At 38.7% G+C, this 22857-nt stretch overlaps 1 protein-coding gene across 2 annotated transcripts in view; it reads left to right on the top strand.

Annotated features, from left to right (window-relative positions):
- LOC127942643 (CD276 antigen homolog) overlaps positions 1–17480 on the top strand; it is a 47278-nt gene extending 29798 nt beyond the window's left edge. For both annotated transcript variants that reach the window (XM_052538498.1, XM_052538499.1), the window contains exons 2-4: positions 16168–16208; positions 16315–16647; positions 16727–17480. In XM_052538498.1, the coding sequence (XP_052394458.1) occupies positions 16168–16208; positions 16315–16647; positions 16727–16869 (517 nt within the window). In that variant the 3' untranslated portion in view covers positions 16870–17480. The remainder of the gene's footprint in view (positions 1–16167; positions 16209–16314; positions 16648–16726) is intronic.
- Positions 17481–22857: the final 5377 nt, after the last annotated feature.

Below are 22857 nucleotides of genomic sequence, written 5' to 3'. Positions count from 1 at the left end.
CACTGATGTGTGGCCGCCTATTCAGCCCCTGGTCGGACCTTGCTTTTCTACTGGCCGGAGTGCCTGGAGTTGCTGGCAGTGCATCTAGCTTTGCGACGGTTTCATCCGCTAGTGCTGGACAAGCACGTGTTGGTCCGCACGGACAACACTGCGGCTGTTTCGTACATCAACCGACAGGGCGGTCTACGATCACGTTGCGTTGTCTAAACTCGCCCGCCATCTCCTCCTCTGGAGTCAGACGTGGCTCAAGTCGCTGCGCGCTGTCCACATCCCAGGGGAGCTCAATCGTGCAGCCGACGCGCTCTCACGACAGCTCACCTAAGGCATGACTTGATCCTTAGGTTCCTAAGGGGTGCCGGAAGGTTACATCCTCCTAGGACACCCCTATATCCCTCCTGGGACCTCTCTATTGTCCTGGCGGGACTTCAGAGGGGTCCCTTTGAGCCGCTGGATTCGGTTGAGCTGAAGTTCCTGTCTCTCAAGACAGCGCTCCTGATCGCGCTCACTTCCATCAAGAGGGTCGGGGACCTCCAAGCATTTTCGGTAAGTGAAGAGTGCCTTGTGTTCGGGCCGGCCTACTCTCACGTTGTCCTGAGACCCTGGCCTGGATACGTGCCCAAGGTTCCCACCACTCCCTTCCGAGACCAGGTGGTGAACCTGCAAGCGCTGCCCCTGGAGGAGGCAGATCCAGCCTTGTCGTTGCAGTGTCCCGTAAGAGCGCTTCTCATATGCGTGGATTGCACCCAGAGCTTAGAAGCTCTGAGCAGCTCCTGGTCTGCTTTGGAGGTCAGCAGAAGGGGAAGGCTGTCTCTAAGCAGAGGTTGGCCCACTGAATAGTGGACGCCATCGCCTTGGCTTACCATTCCCAAGGCGAGCCGTGCCCCCTGGGGGTGAGGGCCCACTCCACATGAGGGCCTCCTCCTATGCGACATCTGTCGGGCTGCGGGCTGGGCGACACCTAACACCTTTGCGAGGTTTTACAACCTCCGTGTAGAGCCAGTTTCTTCCCGTTTGTTGGGTAACAGGTAATTGGCTGGAAGGGCTGGCTTGGTGTCTCGCTTGCTGCGCCATTCCCCCTAACACGGGGATGTGAGCGGCTTCTTCTCCCAGTAGAGTTCCCCGATGGGCGTACCCTGGTCGAGCATCCTCCATCACCCTCGGCGTCGGACTTGGCGGAGCAGTCTGTCGCCAGGCCCAGTACTGGCGTTAGCATGCCCGGAGCCGGTCAGCCCCTGTACTGGGCTAGGTGTCCATATGGCTGGGTTCCCTACGGGTAATCCCATATGTGTATTCTTCCATGGTAAGGTTTCCCTCTTGGCAAACCCGTGTCTTCCCGTTCTGTCAGTCTCTTCTGGCAGCCGTTCCATCCCTACTCCAAGGTAGGACCTGCCTCAGAGACCCCTTCCATATGTAGTACTGCCCCCTGGGTCAGTCCATATCGGTATATCCACATGTCACCTCCCTACGGGTAGGATGTGGTCTCCGTAGCGGCCTTTCCTAAAGGCTCGCTTCTCCATTGTCTTGCCAGCTGGAAGAACAACTAGGGAAGATTTGAAGCAATCTTTCACCGAAGGTTGAAATCCCTTCCATTTACTTATGTGGGCGGAACAGCAGCATGGCCTTCTCCAGCAGCGATGTACTCACCCTTTGGCCCCTTCGGTACCAAGGTCAGTGAATTTGCGCTGGGGCTTTGGGAAGGTTACGACCTTAAGCGTAGCTTTTGTGGCACGCCAGGGCTTGTCAACAATTGCAGCGCCACAGGGTTGTGACGAGGTTCAGGTTGTGGCGTTTTCCATAGGACCCCATTTGTCGGTCGACATAACTCGTAGTGACCGACAGATAGGGAACGTCTCGGTTACGTACGTAACCCTCGTTCCCTGATGGAGGGAACGGAGATGTTATGTCCCCATGCCACAACCTTGAACCATTCGCTGTTGCCGGGACACGTTCTCGGCTCCTCAGCTTAAAACCTAATGAGTGGATGCACCTGTCGCCCTATTTATACCCGTCGGCACGGGAGTGGCTCAGGTATGTTAATCCACTAGCCAATTTTCATTGGCGTTTTCTCTTAAATTTAGAGATGATTGGCCTCCCAAGTGAGACCCCATTTGTCGGTCGACATAACGTCTCCGTTCCCTCCATCAGGGAACGAGGGTTACGTACGTAACCGAGATGTTTTTAACAGGTACCTGTAGTGCAAATATTTTTCCCTTTCTTTATTTTGACTTAACTAAAAAAAAAACTAGCGATCAACTAACAACATTGCACTGAACAAATGCAAACCCTGAATACATTTGTGCACCATTCTGTTTCTTGCCAGAGACCTGGCAACGCTTCTGCTCACACAACTGAGCCACATTTGCCCTGATGGAGGTCACAGTTGAAACTCTGAGTACAGCTTCAAGATGGGCATCACTAAGCCTGGACCTGTACTTGCATTTATTGAAGTTCATAGTTGAGAAAAGTTTCTCACACAGATATGTGTTTCTAAAAAGGCACATTACCCGACTGAACACTTTGGACAGTTCTGGGAAGCATGGAGGTAATTCTCTTACAAACTGTCCAGTCTTGTCTTCTTGTGCCTGTGCCTCTCTGAATTTAGTTTTTAGCTCACTGTTGCACTGCAAGTCAATAAGTTCCATTTGCAAAAGATTTGGGACACTCTCCACATCAGCTAAGAAGGGGTCTGCAAACAGCTGGGAAGTGTCACAATGTGCCTTGAAGTCAGCAAAACGTTGATCAAATTCCTGAAGTAGGTTTTCAATAGCAGAGGCATATTCATCACCACTGAATGCTGTGCCCTCCTCTGCAAGAGATCTGCATGTTGGGAAATGACTAAGGTTTTTTGCAGAAAGCTGAGTTTTCCACAATCTTAGTTTTGTGGAGAAGGCTTTCACACTGTCTTTCGCTGCTGTGATGAGCTGACCTGCGCCCTGGAGCTTCAGGTTAAGGACATTCAGCTCCTGTGTTATGTCAACTAAGAATGCAAGGTCCATGACCCATTTAGGATCATCAAATTCAGGAACATCCATTCTGCCATCTTCCATTAATCTCTTCACCTCTGATCAAAGAATCTCCTCAGAACATTCCCCCTGCTGAGCCAGCGGACCTCAGTAAAATAAAGTACATCACCATATGTTGACTCAATTTCTTCTAAAAAGGCCCGAAACTGGCGATGCTGTAAACTCCTAGACCTGATGTAATTTATACATTTCAGGACAACAGACATGACATGTTCATATTTCAAGCATTTGCTGCACAGTGCCTGTTGGTGTATAATGCAGTGCAGAACAACTGCTGCATCTGCATTTTCCTCTTCTAACTTTCTCTGTACTAGTGCTACCAGTAAATTTTTTTCCCCTGTCATAGACGGGCACCATCAGTGGTAATGCCGACTAGCCTATTCCATGGCAAACCAGCGTGCTCAATGGCGTCACACAGCTGCTGAAATATATCTTTGGCTGTGGTACGGCCGTGCATTGGACACAAACTCAGCAACTCTTCTGTCACTTCAAATTGGTCATTAATACCCCTGATGAAAATCGCTAACTGAGCACTGTCGGTTATGTCTGTGCTTTCGTCAAGCGCCACAGAACATGCTGTGAAAACTTTAGATTTGCTGCGTAACTGATCATAAATGTCACTCGATAACTCGCTGATCCGCTCTGCCACTGTGTTCGCCGACAAAGATAGATTGTTGAACAAGTTTTTCTTTCCTGGACAAAGAATATCAGAGACCTTCTGCATGCAATCCTTTATAAACTGCCCTTCTGTGAATGGCTTTCCTGCTTTAGCGATCAACTCACTCACCACATAACTTGCCTCAACTGCAGCATCAGCATCCTTTTTGTCTTTATGGAAAATGTTTTGCTGGGACGTTAGCTCTCTCTGCAACAGCGTGGCTCATCTTTTTCTCTCGTCTTCCTGGTACTTATCATACTGGTCTCCATGTTTAGTCGAGTAATGACGCTTGAGATTATATTCCTTTAGAACGGCGACTTTTTCTTTGCATATCAGACAGGTAGCGTTTCCATTAAACTCCACAAAAAAATACTGCAATGTCCATCTTTCTTGAAACTGTCTGTGTTCGTCATCCACTTTCCTTTTTTCGGTTTGGAAAGAGACATCTTTTCATTCGCATTTCGCAGCCAAACAACATAAACTACGAATGCCCCGAAACCAGCAGTTTTTAAATCTGTCTGCATGCGCTTTATTTTTTTATATTTTTTTTGAGACAACTAGAAAATAATTTGAGACACCAGTATTAGGGCAAATAAAACCACAACAATCATGACGACTTCTGTTTCTGAAAAACCTGCAGTGTGAATAGGGCCCATACAGAATTATATAAAAATGCTTTTAAAAATGTAACTAAAAATCTAACTGTAATAAGCCAGTGAGTGAATGAGTGTAGGTTGGATGTAACAAGATATCAGATGGTGGATGAAGTTTAATACAAATAAATTCCATCATAAAATAGAAGAAGTGGTAAAGCAACACAGGTGAATGGCATCACGAAAAGTCACAAGGATTAAACTGGAAACACGGTGTCTCTCAACACATACAGCCTATTTTGACTAAAATACCTATGTTACACCCAGGGCTAATTTAGAACAAAGATTGTAATGCTCTACATTAGGGATAGGCAACTTCAGTCCTGGAGGGCCACTATCCTGCAGAGTTTAGTTCCAGCTCTGATCAAACACACCTGAACTAGGGATGGGCGTATCGATCCTGAAGTATCAATATATCATAACTGATGCGAGCATCAAAACATTTTTCATACTGCAGGGCTTCAGGCTGCAACCAAATTTTTCCTGTCAGTGCGACTAATTTTTGTGAGCAGTCGCACTGGCGCGACCACCAGGTTGCCCAGCTCATAGATTGCACACGTACGTCTGGAAGATGTCTGTTAAAGATCTTTTGATCTGGAAAGCATCTGCTGTCTACAAACGTCTTTCAGATGTCAGTTTTACATACATTGTAAATCATAAACATCTTAAAGACATCTAATAAACCTCTATTTGACATCTAAAAAAAAATAGACGTACTGCAGATGAGCAAACACTAAAAAAATACGTCTTGCAGATATAAATGCAGCGTCAAATAGACGTCTCCGAGATGTACATGTGCTATCAGGGGAGAAATGGCAAATGCAATATAAGCGAAACTAAAACGCGCTAAGTTTCAGCTGCGCAGAGCGGACCGATTATCAGCTCGAAACAAACTTGTCTGAGCTCAAAACAGCTTTACTCAGCAGCCAGAGTTGATTTTGCGACACTGTTACTGCACAGATTGCTGCTAGATCCGGTGAGAAGCGTTTGAATTCACTGCACAATGATATGGTTACTATGAGATCTTGTGAAAATGATTTAATTTCTGCACAGAATTCTGTTATAAACAGCGCTGACACCAGAAGCTGAAGTGATAATGCTAACTGTAACCATGGTGTTGTGGTAGAAATAGTTGCATTATTTCATTCATTTCAGGGTTTATACAACCTTTTGAGAGAGAAATTCAAGCACTTTAAATTGACTTTCAGGCATTTCACACAACTATTTCCAGAGTTTTAAAGCTCTAAGATTATCCCGTTTGAATGTTATTTTTAATGGGATGAACATATACTTTATTGTAAACAAACACTTTTAAAATTATAAAAATACATCAAATCACAATTATAACCAGTAGACAGCAGCAGAGGAGCACTTATTGGCCTATTAGTCATGCATTTCTATTTCTCTTTATTTTGAAATTATAAAATTATCAGATTTTGTCAGAATTTTACACTTTTTTGTGTATGAAAAAAAGTCTTCAGTTCTTCAAACTTTTCTTCAATTTACTACTAAATCACACAATCACTGAAGTCGGTCAGTTCTATATGCCAGGAAAATAATGGTACATTTAATAAAAGTGGAATATATACATTTTCTGTATATGAAAAGTAGATTTTGCACCTGTTACTGTTGTTAATAAATGTAAATTTTGTATGCATCTTAACTCAAGCTTAGTGCGTTACTGTCAGATATGTATAAAAAAAATAAAAAAAATAAAATAAAATAAAGAAGAAATTAACATGAAATAGTATTAGTATAGTAACTGCACTTATTAACGAAAAACAATAGTAATTTTATGATTAAATGATCTTTATTTTGAATACCCCCACACAAGACCTCCAGCACTACTAAATATGCTCCTGGTACCACCATCTTAGAAATTAGTGGTCACTGCTCTCATTTACATTTATTCATTTAGCTGACACTTTTATCCAAAGCAACTTAGAATTGCTATTTATGTCAGAGGTCGCACGCATCTAAAGCAACTAGGGGTTAAGTGTCTTGCTCAGGGACACATTGGTGTTACACAGTGGATTTGAACCCGCGTCTCTCACACCAAAGGCATGTGTCTTATCCACTGCGCCAACACCACCCCAATTCTCTCAAATGTTAGTCTGGAGCCCTGTACTATGTAGCTTGTAGTATCAACACCTGCTTTCTGGAGGCATATTGTTGCTGGTCGCTGGCCAGTCTCTCTCTCTTTTTGAGCCATATTCATATCATGAGTTCATATTCGGTTACTTGATTGCACTCTAAGTGTTGAAATAGACTGGTGGTATTATATTTGGCCATTCAAATTTAGGATTAAGAGAGAGAGAAAAAAAAATCGTCCTAATTGTCATCAACAATATTTTTCCCCCAACGACATTGAGACAGTAACAAACAAACTCTATTTGAAAGGCAAAAAGTATGACGTAAAATTGACAATTGACATTTTCTTCAACGAATAAAAAAAAGAGACAAAAATGTTAGGGAAGAACGATTTGGGAGGAGATTCATTCAGAACTAATTTCTTGCATGCTCTGGAAGATAGAGGTGTATGCTTTTAATTAAATTTTTTTAATACCATAAAGTACTTTAAATAATTATTTATTTTTACATTAGTTGAGTAATTTAAAACCCCTTAACTGTCACCCCGTCCCGAATATGGGACACCTACGTTTACTTCACTATATTACAATCAAATCTAATCTAATCTTGACAAACTATATATCATTGGAAAGGTCTAAGACTCCCAAATGTATATTTTGCCAATGTTTTTGTTAATAATTATGTAGGAAAAGTAATAGATTAATTTATGACAAGAGTGCACCCTCAAAAATCTACATTATAACAAGAGTTTTGACCTTTGTTTAAAAAAAAGACTTCTTCATTGCCTTTTTCTCTATCACATTTTAGAAATCATCAGAAATTATATATCAACTGAAAACTTAAAATCTCAAAATTCATCCTTTTAAACCCATTTTAAAATCAGACATTGCATTACCATGTAAATGGTTCATCAATATCATGTTACACAATGTTTTCAGTAATGAATTATAAAAATGTTGGTTTGTTTCATGCACATTTAAGTCTATCTTCAAAAACGTGAGTGACAGTTAAGGGGTTTTAAGTCATTTTAATGCAATGATTTGATTATTAAAGCAGAAATATTGATCTGCTTTAATCAATGCAGAAATGTTTTCTGAAAACAACTTATCTCCATGATGGCGATCTTAAACAATACATTTTCAATAAGACATTGACATCTAAACCTTTCTTAATTCTCAATAAGAACTTCTGTAGATTTGTGACAGAAATAGTGATGGGAAGTTCTGATTATTTTACCAACTCAGACTTTTCAGTCTCGTTCAGCAAAATGAACAAATCTTTTTTCGAGTCATTTCATTCATTTCATTCATTTTAGCAAAATGTAATTAAAATGTTACGTGTTACTTCCCCAACACATCTAGTACTTATGCAAACGTTGGTCACACTACAAACAATACAAAACTAAAATGCTATAAGATACAGTAAATATTAATTCATTGTTTACCTGGCTCTTCAGTCTGTGGTCTGTGAAGACCTCACCTCTTGTCTGACAAGTCTTCGGGTTCAAGTCATTCCTTAATCTCGTGACAGCCCCATACGCTAAATCATACAGTCCGAGCCAGAAAGAGAATTGATTAGTTAATCTCATGAGTCTTTCGGGTCGAGTCGTTCTTTAATCACGTGACAGACCCATACGCTATTTCTGACATTTCTGTTACTGTGTTTTTGTTACTGTTTCTTCAAGATCTGTGGTTTGTTATTATTTTATAAATAAAGAAAAACACTGTTATAAATAAAAAATTGATTAATTTGACTTTTTGACTGGCTATCAGTAAATAAACACTAGGCTATATAATAATATAATAATACAAGCCTACAATACAAAGTATTTATAGCCTAGTTTGTTCATTTTTAATCAAATTTTGAGTTTGCTGTTATAATAATTGCTTTTCCTTGACATTTTGGTCTAATATATGTACAAGAAGATTGCTCAAAAAGGACATAATGACATAAATTAAAAGCAAATGTAATTTTGAATCCAAACAAATAACACTACAGTTCTACAGTCTAATCTGAAGGGTGAACTCAAAAGACATAAACCATACAACAAAGTCGTTTTTTAAGAACTGTTTAAAAAAAAAAAATCTCTTCTTTATCAAATTGATTTTGTCATCATATGGACAACATTTAAAGAATAACCAATAATTATAATAAAAAATTATAACTAGAATTAAAAGTTAGTGAACTAACTTTGATGTTGGCTTGGCCATCTTGGCCATGGGGCAAAAGAGCCACAGTACTTGTGTGCCCAACTTTTTTTGAGTTGTCCCGCTGCAAACAAAACAAAAACAAAAAAAAAACACCTGCAACAGTGTTTTTCCATGGTCCCTTGCTGTTTTCTTTTTTAATAAAAAGCCTAGGCTATGATAACAGCTATGACAGGGTTGTCTAGCTGAATGCGAAATAAGTCATGCAAAAACCATAATCTCCTAAATACCTCCTAATAAATAAATAAATATTTCATAAAACTGAAACTTAAATATATTATTTCTATAGGCTATACAAAACAGAAAAGAAAAAAGACGAAATAATAAGGCTGAATAAGCTGATCTATAGCATGTTAAATGGTGGTTGCTTGTCTATGAGTAGTACACCCCTCTAAGCTCACAGAAGTGGTTTGACCCAAGTCCTCAGCAGCCAATCACATTAACCTCTTCAAACTGATTTTTAACGTGTACTTCACGTGTATTTAACACGTGAAATACACGTTAAATACCCGCTGATTTTTTTTTTTTATTATTCATTATTATCCAGTAATTACTATAAATAATTTGTGCGACCAAATCATGTTTTGCGCCAGTAACTGAAAAAGTAAGTAGCGCAAGTGCCACCAGTGAAAAAAGTTAGTGTAGTTCCCTGCATATACAGCTATGATCAGCTGTTCCTTCATCTTGGCTGAGTTTTCAACGTTGTTACGGAAAAGGTGAGGAAGCTACATGAACTGCGTCGCACTTGCGGCATTCTGAATAGCTGAAATGTTTTTAACTCGATGCGGTGTGGACGCACCTGGACAAAATGAGCACGACCACGTCGCTTCCATGATGAGCGCACATACCGCACGCCTACATTTGAAATAACCATAGACAGTAAAAGAAATGGACACAGCGACCCCATTTGATTCAATGGAGACAAGTGAAGTCAATTAGAAGCATGCACTTCCTGGGGGTCGAGCGTACTGCGCAGACTCAAACTGAGCTTTATGACGTAGATGTCACGTGAGCAACCTGTCTGACAATTGTAAGTCTTCTAATCGCTGTGCCAAGAGAAATCTGAATCACCCACTGAGTCTTGCAGACATTGTTGAATAATTTTGTCCTGCTGCTTTTATGGACTCTCTATGGGCTTCTCCCTTGACTTTATGCCTCCACGTCCCCCCGATTGGCTCATAGACAGTAAAAGATTGCCTGCAAGCTTCACCTCCTGTCCATACGGTAATTTCTCTACTGTGCGACAGAGAGTCGCAGGTTATGACGCAATCATTAGCCTATTTTTACAAAAACTGCTTCTACAGCGTAACATACAAGGTAATGGGGCCTTTTATATATTTTCGTGTTTCTTTAGAAATAATGAATGGACAAATGGAGTCTTTAAATGCCTCAGATGTAAAGTTATTTACTGTCAAAGTGACGTCAAAATTAATGGGAGTCAATGGAATGCTAACAGCAGGTGCTTCAATAAAATATGAAACCATGCCCTCCTGGAAATAACAAACTTGAGCGCACAAAAAATGTGATATGTGAACGGCCCCTAACTGTTCTGTAAAATTTTCTTGCTTTAAAACGTTTGTTCAACAAAAAAAGAAAGAGTTTTATTTCATTTTAACATTAAGGCATGCTGTGGGTCACATCAGTTAAATCGGTGTCTATCATGAAAAAAATCCTTACTATTAAACCTAGGCCTATATCATGAGTTTGGAAATTTTTGAGAAATGCTTAATAAATGCACTGTAACTAAACCCATTAGGTTTTAGCTAACTAAATTTACTGTAGATTTAGATGACTAAAACTAAAAACAATTCAGATGACTGAAACTAAATGGAATTTTAGTCAAAAGACTATGACTAAAACTAAATCAAAATTTGCTGTCAAAATTAACATGGCAGCCCTATATGCTCAGCAGAGAAATCTTCAGTCACAGGTAGGGATGGGAACCGAAAACCGGTTCTTATTCAGAACCGGTTTTGTTCTTTGAAAAGAACCGGAACCGTGAGCAATTTCTAAGTTTCGGTTCCGAAAACGGTTCTGATGCAACACGTGACCAAGCGTTGTGAGCAGCCTTGCGCCGGATATTCGGCGTTTCCCGTAAAGGATGTCACAAACCGAATAACAGACACGCCTACCTGCCTTTTTAATTACTGAGCACATTGATTCCAATGACGCACATCCACAAACTCGTTGTGCTGTCCCGTCTTTAATTGCCAAACACATTGTTTCCTACGACTGTATGTGCACTCGCGCCTTTGATAACTGCACATCGTTTTGTCTGTACATCTAATGGCAGCGGGCTGCACCTGCCACCACTAAATTACATTATATTTGTCCCATAGTGTCATTAATATACATACTGGCTTCAACTTGGACCACTAAATAAATAGACTGCTATTGTTATACAAGTATGAGGGTTAGATTATTTAGTGTACAGGTCATTTCAAGAGTGATAAACAAAGTGATAGAAAATATTTATTTTAATGCATTTTAAATGTTTAAAAATGTGGAAACCACTCATTGCATCACACCATCTCCTGACTGCATTATTATTTGTAAAATAGGGACTTTATGGAGAATGTGTATACATGTTTAAGTTTAACCGTTTATATTTCATTAATTAAGGGAAATTAACAAGTGTCTCAGCCCTCAAGGGACTGTTTGGCCAACAAGCTTATTCCTGCTTGAAAAGCAAAACATTATTGATAGTGTAAAAAACATCAACTTTGAAACACATGCTGATTGATGGACTAGTATTACTCAACATTACTTACTACCTTCCAGCAACGCTACATTCAGTGAAGGTAAAATAGTAAAAAACATAGTTCATTTAAATGAAACCAGAAGCCGAACCAGAAAATTTCTAAAAATACCTCACCCCAGACAGCAACATAGTGTTGGCCCAGATACGGCCCACATCTGGCCCGCATGAAATCCATGTGGGCCAGATGTGGGCCAGACCTGGGCCGAAATTACTTGCTGTCTGGGACACTACTTATGAAGATCTGTACACTGTAATATAGGTTGCATTTTGACATTGCGAACCTTTAAATTAAGTTGACAGTAAATAATAAACAGTATTGAGCATTGAGTAGTTGAGTATTGAATTGAGTATTAATGGAACCGGAATCAGAACCGGAACCGTTAGGTGGAACCGGAACCGGATTCGGAAAATTTCTAACGATTCCCAACCCTAGTCACAGGTAACTTTACCCTTGTTCCCGGACTTAAGCAACAATCCATAGCATCAGGTTTTAACAATGTCCAATTTGTTTTATGCAACAGTAAAACATGGCTGTTCACATTCAGAAGCTGTAGTGATGCTTTCTTTTCCTTGAAATAATGTGAAACATATGTTGATTATATAATTTTTAAAATAAATAATTTGATTTTAGAAAATAAATATATCATATCAAATATCACATTAAGTATGCTATCATATTACATTTTTCTTCAATATCGCACAGCCATGCATCATGCATGTGAATGGTTAAGTCTTTTAAGTTCAACCGTGATTTGATTGCTATTAAAAGAAACTGTTTGCAAAATGGAAACAACCGCACTGATTTCAGTTCAATATATTTACATAATGTTAAATCCACTGGAAATAAATTATATAGTCAACATCACCAAGGACTCAGACATGAGATAGCAAAGCCTGTGCTGTGTATTAGCAGAAGTCTGATTTACTATGATGCTTAGTTTTCTTTGCCAAAACAAATCATCTATAAAATATATATATACATATAAAATTGTCCCCAGAGCTTCCTTAAAGGGGCCATATGATGTTTCTTTTTTTCTTTTTTTTTAAAGATAATTATTTTGTGTATTGGTGTAACAGAATATGGTGACATGCTTTAATGTTCAGAAAAAATATATTTTTTAAATACTGTACATTATTGTAGGTCCTCTATGCAACGCCTCTCTGAAACTCAATTTCTACAAAGTCCCTCCTTCCGACAAGCAAAGTCTGCTCTGATTGGCCAACTGACCCAGTGCATTGTGATGGGCCGAACACTGGAAATGTAACGCCGGTAATACCGTGTGGTGTGGTATCACCATGTGGGAGGGGGGGGGGGGGGGATCCTCTTTTCCTTGTTTTTAAATAGCTTATAAATGGGTGCGCGTTATACATTCACTTCGAATTAGCAGCAATTGGCAACCTGGCGTCAATTGCTTGAATAAAAAAAAGGCTCACTGATATTAAATACAGACCTTTTAATAACATAATGAATAAAAATACTACGTATAGGCTAAAAAACTAAAAACTAAAAATCGGCAAACTGTGGACCCACACAAATAAGAACCGTAAACGTTTACTTCTTAGCCAATATTAGAATGTATTTAAAACTAATTAGAAAATAAAATAGGCCTAAATAAATTACACAAAGTTTAAACAAGATAAAACCATATTTCAATCAGGACCACTTCCGTCAAGTATATTTTATGACAATTATATTGCATACAGTTAGTGTTGGCGGTATGGCTATGTTCTCGTCAACACTCCACACACCAGAGAGCTGCACGGGTCCGATTTTGTAAATCCGCACCCGCCCGTACCCGCAGTATTTAAAACCGCATCCGACCCGTTTTCTGACAGCAGCACTAATTAAAATCCACACCTGACCCGACCCGCTTAAAATAGAACCGACACCCGACCCGCACCTGAAATCAAATCAGTTAAGCAAATCACAGTAGACAAACTTTTTTCGAATTTTATTGCCAGGTCGTACAGAAGTTATTTATGGAAAACTCTTTTTAAAAGATATTCGTTTTTTATACATTGTATCTTAATTTTGATCAATGTTTTATCTATCAATTGCCCATATTTTAATAAATAAGAAGCAAATATATAGCAGACAATTAAATAACCTTAGTGTAATTGACAGAATTACTAAAAAATATTTTGCTACCTAATATTTAAATATTTTTTGTATCACGCATGCATGCATGTCTATTTCCCTCATATTAAATATAAAACGCATGTGGACTGATATTTTCCAATGTCTGGACTCCTTTATTAATAGAGTAGGCTATATAAACAGACGTTTCAATATACTGGTATTAAATGCATTTTCTGAGAATTTATATTTCACTTTTTTACTGCAAATGTCGAAATACGTGCTCTTTGGTCCATCAGTCACTGATCACATTAGAATAAAATATCTCATAATAAAATACAAAATTGACTGATTTATGAATGTATATGCATAGTTCTCATCAGTCGGAAATACAGATAAACGCTTTCATTTGTTGTATTTTTGATCCTGAAAGAAAACAGAACAACAAAAGAGCGAATCATACCACCGTCTGAGGTTGTGCTTCAAGTCGAACGCACACATTTATTAATCGTTCACAGCTGAGCATCGCGAGAGGCGGATCTGCGCCAGAGCGCACATGTAAATGAGCTGCACAAAGTCAAAAAAACAACAACCCTGGATAGCCTAGATTAGGCCCATATTCACAAATGTGTTAGCTATGGAATGAAATATCTGATATTCAGATTGTCAAATACATGCAAGTGGAAGTGTATTGTTGTTTAAACACCTTTATAACGATCGCGTTATGCGCAATATAATTTTATGACACAAATTTTAAAATAGGCTTAAATCAAAAACATTTTAATTCAGATTCTGTATATAGCTATATATATATATATATATATATATATATATATATATATATATATATATATATATATATATATATATATGAACGGAAAACAAAAACAACGAAAAAAAAACAGCTGACAGATCTTAACGTCTGTTACCTATGACTCATGCAGCCGTTTGCGCCGTGGTGATTTTTTTCAAAAGTGGAACGTAGGCCTATTTTTACGTTTGCACGTGACTGTTTTGAACCCGTGTTTCCCTGTGTCTAACCCGACCCGCACCCGTATCCGACACAGTTGGATATTTTTCACCAGTTTCAGCCAAATTTGCGGGTACCCGAACCCGTGCAGGACTCTACCACACACCTGTCCATGCAGCCATGCTTGGACAGAGCGGGGAGAGCAGCAAGACAAACCCCCGTGTGGTACAGAACAGAACCATTATAAGCATACATAATTAGAATTCACAATTACGTGAGTTGTAAACAAAATGTGATAGAGACTGCTTCCATTGAAGAGACCGTAAAGAAAGAACAAAATTAGATCGGATTACAGGTTCAGTTGGTGGAGTTGGGGTTGGAGGAGGGAGTTACTTGCAAGCAGCGATGCGATGGAAGAGACACTGAAGAATGGGAATTTAAATAGACAGAACGTGATAGGTGTCAAGACTGGATTGGTACACATCAGGAACAGCTGACTGTCAGCTGATGCAAGCTTGACTAACGTGGCCTTACTGAACTAACGCGATGCTCGATTTCTAAGAAACGATGATACATCCTGTAAATGTTGTCATACATGCTTCACAATGCCATAGAATAACCTTTTTTTTGTCTAAATGGTTTCATAAGGAAACTTTAACATCTTAAGAACCTTTCTGTTTCAAAAAAAGTTCTTTGTGCCGAAAGAAGGTTCTTCAGATTATAAAAAGTTGAGAAAGAGATGGTTCTTTAAAGAGCCTTTGACTGAACAGTTCTTTGTGGAACCAAAAATGGTTCTGTGAATAACCTTTTAGGCACCTTTATTTTTAAGAGTGTATGCCTTTCACACTTTTTTTCAAAAGCACCATTGCACCATTCATCTTTCACACCGCAGGACTATTTAAAGGTAAAGTTCGCCCACAGATGGAAATTCTGTCATTAGTTGCTCACCTTAAAGTTGTTCCAATCCCCTAAAACTTACGTTCATCATCGGAACAGAATTAAAAATGAATGAAATTCAAGCAGTTTCTGTACCTCTATTGACAACCCAGATAGGTATGAATGGAAACATCAGTAGTCCATGTTACTCCAGTGGCTCAAGCAGAGGAATACTGTATTGCTGTATTATTAAAAATGTTTTTTCCTCTTGCTCTCCTTGAAAACAGTACAGCGCTTCTGGTATGGGTTGTATTGTGAGAGTCGTGCTCTCGTGTCAACAGAACACACGTGACGTGGTGCTCTCGTGGACCGAAGAAGAAGCTCTCATGAATGCGACTTGGAGATTGAAGTTTAAATGAAGAAAATGTGGAATATAGTCGTTATTTATTTGTATTTTTAGGACACAAATAAACATTCCTGTTGCTTCAGAAAATGATTGAATCACTGGAGTAACTTGGATTACTTCCATTATGTTTTTACTATACCTTTCTGGGCCTTTGATGTGAAAGTTGCTGATGCTGTCAATCAAGTAACAGAAACCTCTCTGATTTCATTTAAAATATCTTCAATTGTGTTCCAAAGGATAAACGAAAGTCTTGGGGGATTGGATCAACATGAGGGTGAGTAATTAATGACAGAATTTTCATTTTTGGGTGAATTATCTATTTAATTTGACCTAGTGAAGGCAAGATGGTGATTTAAAACCATGTTCATTATCTTATTCTGTTACAAGATACTTAACAATGTCGTAGACAAATATTAACAAATCTTTTTTTATTTATTTTTTTCAGATGCTGGCTCATATATTTAATTCTACATCTGATAGACAAAGGTTAGAATTCACAGACCTCAGTTAAGATATTTGATAATTATCTACAAATCTATTCTGTGCTGTTATTTTGTTGTTTGCTTTCTAAGGTTTTTACTCTCATCTTCAGGGTCTCTGCAGGACCCACTTGAAATTGAGGGTGTTGTTGGAGATTCTGTCATCTTGCCATGTTCATACAATGCAAGAGTGCTAAACCCAGATGAAAGGAATGCATTTTGGAGATACAATACACACAAGAATGTTTATGATATTGAAAATGACAGACCCGTAACAGAAGACCAGGATGCAGTGTTCAAAGATCGAATAGAAAGTTTTCCCTCAGAGTATAAAAATGGAAACTTCTCCATCAGACTCAACCATCTGAATTTCACTGATCAAGGGGATTTCCTTTGCTCTATCACAGAAGTGCAAAAGAAATTCAATCGAAGGTTGACAGTCAGAGGTGTGTGTTAAAGTCATTACAGAACCTTCCTGATCAAAAATCTTCTGCTTTGACGTTTTTTTTTATTTGTGTCTAACAGCTTCACCATCTACTTTGTCTCCTCCAAAACCAACGACTCATTCAAGAAGCTCTTCCATGAAAACACAGCCGGATGGGATTGTAACTTTCCTTAATGCTGTTTTGGAAGTTTTTGTTTTGCACTATTTTGGAGTATTTTACTAGAATATTGTATTTCTAAACTGTGTCTCACACTGTGCCTTTTCTTTAACGTATACTCACAATTGTTTGTTTCTGCGGCCAACAAGAATTGACCCTACTGGTAAGCCCAACCCAGTCTAAGTATAGTTACTGTTGCTCACTCGGACAAAGAAACAGAGTTGCTCACTTACAAATGTTACAAATGTATCTGGTATATGCATGTATTGTTTGTATGTTTCACTATTGTAGTAGCCTAGTTCAAATTCTTTATTTGTATTAGTTAGACTATCAGTGCTTTCTTTTCAGGGTATATGAGTGTATCTCTGCTTTAACCTGTTAACCTGACCCCCCATTATGGGACTCACAGCTGAAAGTGCTCTACCTAACTTATATTTGTAATAGTTTCCTACTTCAGTGTGTTATAAACATAATTGTGGTGTCTTTAGAAAGAAGACCCTTTGGGCTTCACTTTTTATCAACCAGATTTGATAATGCTCAAGATTTGATATAAATATTTTTTTATTTGATATAAAAATACATGAAATGAGTCCTGGAGCAATCTAGAAAATTAATGGGTTGAAAGCCACATGTCTAATGAGTTTCTATTTCAAATCTGAATAAACTATCATGAAAAATGAGGCTCCTGCAAATATTTTTATGAGACTATGTCTACACCCCCACCCCCCAAATATAAGAAAATATATTTCCCAATAGTATTGAAGGCTTCTACAAACTATTTAGTCAGTAAACATACCACTGCATAGTTTTTTTTTTCAATTATAAAACACTAGACAGAAACTTAGACATCATATAAGTGATTTATTTGAGCACTAGAAAAATACAATAAGAATAATTTGAGTAAGAAAAATAATAATAATTAAAGCTGCAAGCAGCGATGAACGGGCCCTCGCACCCGGGCTCACCGGCAGCGAGTGGCTTTAGTAAATAGGTGAATGGTGAGAAATATGCATTTAAACTCATAAATATAAGTGCAATATATCAAAGTTTATTCCATATATGTGCCAATCTTCCTGTTGCCAGCAGGTGGTGCTCTCATTATAATGGAATATTGGCCTTCAGATGTGTTCAGGGCAGGACTCTTATCGAACATGTGAAGTTTGGGGAAGACCGAACAAATTATGCCTGAGTTACAACAACTTCTCTTGCTGTGGCGAGACATCAAATTTTGTCATGGCGCCTAGGATTCACCGTTTAACAAAAACTCAAGATCTCCACAAGTTAACATTGCACAGGCCTTTAGATTAGACTGACCACAAAAAATACATTAATCTCAAAAAAATTCTAGGAGTAGTTTGTCGCAGCGTAAAACATGTCACTTCCTGTTGCCAGTAGGTGGCGCTATGACTATAACTGAATATGGGCATGTAGATCTTTTAAGGGTAGAAGTCTTATCTAACGTGAAGTTTGGGGCAGATTGGACATTGTATGTCTGAGTTACAGCAACTTCCTTTTTCATGGCGAAACATCGAATTTTGTCAGGCCGCCATGAACACGCCCTTTATCGTATTCTCAAAATCTTCGCAATTTAACATCGCAAAGGCCTTTAGATTTAACTGACCAAGTTTGGTGTTGATCTGAATAAATCTGTAGGAGGAGCTCGTTAAAGTACAACCCCTAAAAATGGCCAAAACAACGCCAATTTTGCAGAGAAAATTCTAAACAACCGACTTCCTGTTGGGATTCGGATTTCGTACCAAGATACTTTTTTGTAGGTATTGGTGTGTTACATGTGTGTACCGATTTTTGTACATGTACGTGAAACATAGCTCGAGGCGCACTCTGTTGAAAGTGTATAGGTGGCGCTATCGAGCCATTTTGCCACACCCGATGGAATATTGTCCTTCAGATGTGTTCAGGTAAGGACACTGATCAAACATGTGAAGTTTGGGGAAGATCTGACATTTTATGCCTGAGTTACAACAACTTTTATTCCCTTGGCGAGACTTTGAACTTTGTCACGGCGCCATGGACACGCCCCTTAACGAAAACTCAAGATCTTCACAATTTAACATTGCACAGGCCTTTAGATTAGACTGACTATAAAAAAGACATTGATGTCAAAAAATTTCTAGGAGTAGTCTGTCAAAGTGTAAAATATGTAACTTCCTGTTGCCTATAGGTGGCGCTATGACTATAACTAAATATGGGCATGTTAATATGTTCAGGCCAGGAGTCTTATTAAACATGTGAAGTATTGGGCACATTGGACATTGTATGTCTGAGTTATAGTAACTTAATTTTTCATGGCGAATCAATGAAACATAGCTCGAGGCGCACACCGTTGAACGTCTATAGGTGGCGCTGTCGAGCCATTTTGCCACACCCACTTCTGAAACCCGTATCAGATGTAAATTTTCGCCAGTTCTGAGGTGTGTGCAAAGTTTCATGACTTTTTGAGTATGTTCAGACCCTCAAAAATGCGATTCATTTTGGAGAAGTATAATAATAATTAAAGCTGCAAGCAGCGATGAACGGGCCCTCGCACCCGGGCTCACCGCCATCGTGTGGCTTTAGTAAAAAGGTGAACGTTGAGAAATATGCATTTAATGTCCTAAATATAAGTGGAATATATCAAAGTATATCCCATATATGTGCCAATCTTACCGTTGCTAGCAGGTGGCGCTATCTTTATAATGGAATATTGGCCTTCAGATGTCTTCAGGCCAGGACTCTTATCAAACATGTGAAGTTTGGGGAAGATTGAACATTTTATGCTTGAGTTACAACAACTTCTCTTGCTGTGGCAAGACATCAAATTTTGTCATGGCGCCATGGAAATGCCCTTTAACAAAAACTCAAGATCTCCAAAAGTTAACATTGCACAGGCCTTTAGATTAGACTGACCACAAAATATATGTTAATCTCAAAAAAATTATAGGAGTAGTTTGTCGCAGCGTAAAACATGTCACTTCCTGTTGCCAATAGGTGGCGCTATGACTATAACTGAATGTGGGCATGGAGATCTGTTAAGGGCAGAAGTTTTATCTAACATGTGAAGTTTGGGGCAGATTGGACATTGTATGTCTGAGTTACAGCAACTTCCTTTTTCATGGCGAAACATCGAAATTTGTCAGGCCGCCATGGACACGCCCTTTAACGAAATCTAAAGATCTTCGCAATTTAACATCGCAAAGGGCTTAAGATTACACTGACCAGGTTTGGTGTTGATCTGAATAAATCTCTAGGAGGAGTTCGTTAAAGTACAACCCCTGAAAATGGCAAAAACAACGCCAATTTTGCAGAGAAAATTCTAAATATCCGACTTCCTGTTGGGATTCGGATTTCGTACCAAGAGACTTTTTTGTAGGTATTGGTGTGTTACATGTGTATACCGATTTTTGTACATGTACGTGAAACATAGCTCGAGGCGCACTCCGTTGAAAGTGTATAGGTGGCGCTATCAAGCCATTTTGCCACACCTGATGGAATTTTGGCCTTCAGATCTGTTCAGGCCAGGACCCTTATCACACAAGTGCAGTTTGGGGAAGATCGAACATTTTATGCCTGAGTTAAAACATCTTTTATTCCCATGGCGAGACATCGAACTTCGTGACGGAGCCATGGACACGCCTTTTAACGAAAACTCAAGATCTTCACAACTTAACATCGCACAGGCCTTTAGATTAGACTGACCACAAAAAATACATTGATGTCATAAAATTTCTAGGAGTAGTTCATCGCAGCATAAAATATGTCACTTCCTGTTGCCAATAGGTGGCGCTATGACTATAACTGAATATGGGCATGTCAATCTGTTCAGGTCAGGAGTCTCATCAAACATGTGAAGTTTGGGGCAGATTGGTCATTGTATGTCTGAGTTATAGCAACTTCCTGTTTCATGGCGAATCATCAAAATTCGCCAGGCCGCCACGGACACGCCCATTAACGAAAACTCAAAAGCTTCGCAATTTAACATCGCAAAGGCCTTCAGATTAGGCATACCAAATTTGGTGTTGATTTGAAGAAATCTCTAGGAGGAGTTCGTTAAAATACAACGCATGGAAATGGCAAAAATGACACAAAATTTGCTCATAATATTAAAAATAACCGACTTCCTGTTGGGTTTAGAATTTTGCTCCAAGAGTCTTTTTTGTAGGTATTGATGTGTTACATGTGTGTACCGATTTTCATACATGTACGTGAAATGTAACTCGAGGCGCACACCGCTGAACATGCATAGGTGGCGCTGTCGAGCCATTTTACCACGCCCACTTCTGAAACCCATATCAGATGTAAATTTTCGCCAGTTCGGAGGCGTGTGCAAAATTTGGTGACTTTTTGAGCATGTTTAGGCCCTCAAAAATGCGATTCATTAAGGAGAAGCGGAATAATAATAATAAATATAGCTGCAAGCAGCGATGGCGGGCTCAAGCCGTCAGTGCAACGCCACCCCGGTGGCATCGGGAAAACTGTGCCCAGCGGGCATAAGCATTTACAGTAACCCTCTGGCAATCAAATTTTAAGGGATATGGCAGTTAAAGGGTTAATCCGACCCGTCTAGACTTTGAAATCACATACACAGAACAATATATATAACTTTAGTAACACTTTATTTTAATATATATATAAATGTATAAGGTGTACATTGTAGCTGACACCTAAATTAACACATTAAAATTGTTTTATGACTGCAAGTCTTTCTCCTCAAATGCTATTGAGCTTCAAATTTGCTTTTGAGTCCATGTGAAAAAGTAGCATAATTTACATATGACTTACAGTTTGTTTTAATAAATATCAAACATTCAATTTAATGGTGCATTATAGCTGTCACCTAGATGAACAATTACAGTTGTTTTTATGACTGTAAGTCATTCTCTTCAAATGCTACTGACGTTAGAAAATTGTATAACAATATCACATGTAACTTAAGAGACGGTCCCTAAATTTGAGACTCTCGAATGTCCAATGTCAAGCCAAATTTATGCCTGTTTTTGTTTTGTTTTTTACTTTATTTTTCTTTTCTCTGTGCCGGATTGCTGATGACTTTTACCCGGGCATAGATGTCCATCCATCAATTACGAACATTCATCCGCAAATGTCCGAGCGGTCGCGAGCGCGGATGGGAGAATGGCGCATGTTTTATTTTACTGGGATGGTGCCTCCTCTGGGAGTTGGTGCCCTACGAAGACTGCGTATTCTGCATATAGGGAGCGGCGGTACTATCTGGAAGATATATTCCTCAAACCGTCGTACAAGAGGAGGTGATGCTAGTACTTCAAGCATCTCTCAAAACCTATCTGTTCATAAAGCCTATATATAAAGTCTTAATATAGTATTCCACAATATGTTGTGCTATTCTAATATTATTGTGGTTTTTTATTGACATTGTTATTTGCTGTTATTTTTTGTTTTAATATTGTTACTGTTGTTACTTGTTGTACGGTGACCTTGAGTGGTTTGAAAGGCGCCTTAAATAAAATGCATTATTATTATTATTATTATTATTATTATTATTATTATTATTAGCTGTACACTTGATAAAAAAAATTAAATATAAACTTATGCAATTGTATATATATGTATATATAGTGTACAGTTTTCTTTTATTGCATCTTGAAATAAATGTTTCTGAGTTCTGTGTTTGTTTATTTTTTTATTTTTATTTTTTTATTTTTTTTAGGAAGATTACAGCCTTTAATCTCCTCAAAATAAATGTGCATATAAACCATGAACAATTTAATTATAGCTGTATTTATAAAATGCTTACTAATGACTATTAATTTTGGGAGATGGCTATATAAAGCAGCAACAGTTGATGTTGAGGCCTAAGATATTTCTTAAGCTGTAATGATGAAAAAACAACAACAACACAAAATTGCTTTTTTTTCTGCTGGTGATTAAAGAGATGATTAAGTCTCCCTCCCTCTCTCTCTCTCTCTCTCTCTCTCTCTCTCTCTCTCTGACACCAAGCCCATCCCCTCTCCCACACATTCACACAAACTCAGCACACACACTTAACACACAAACACACACACACACACACACATTACC

Source organism: Carassius gibelio, chromosome A22 (assembly GCF_023724105.1).
Source record: "Carassius gibelio isolate Cgi1373 ecotype wild population from Czech Republic chromosome A22, carGib1.2-hapl.c, whole genome shotgun sequence".
NCBI classification, from domain to species: Eukaryota; Metazoa; Chordata; class Actinopteri; order Cypriniformes; family Cyprinidae; genus Carassius; species Carassius gibelio.
This window is presented reverse-complemented; position numbering and strand designations above follow the sequence as displayed.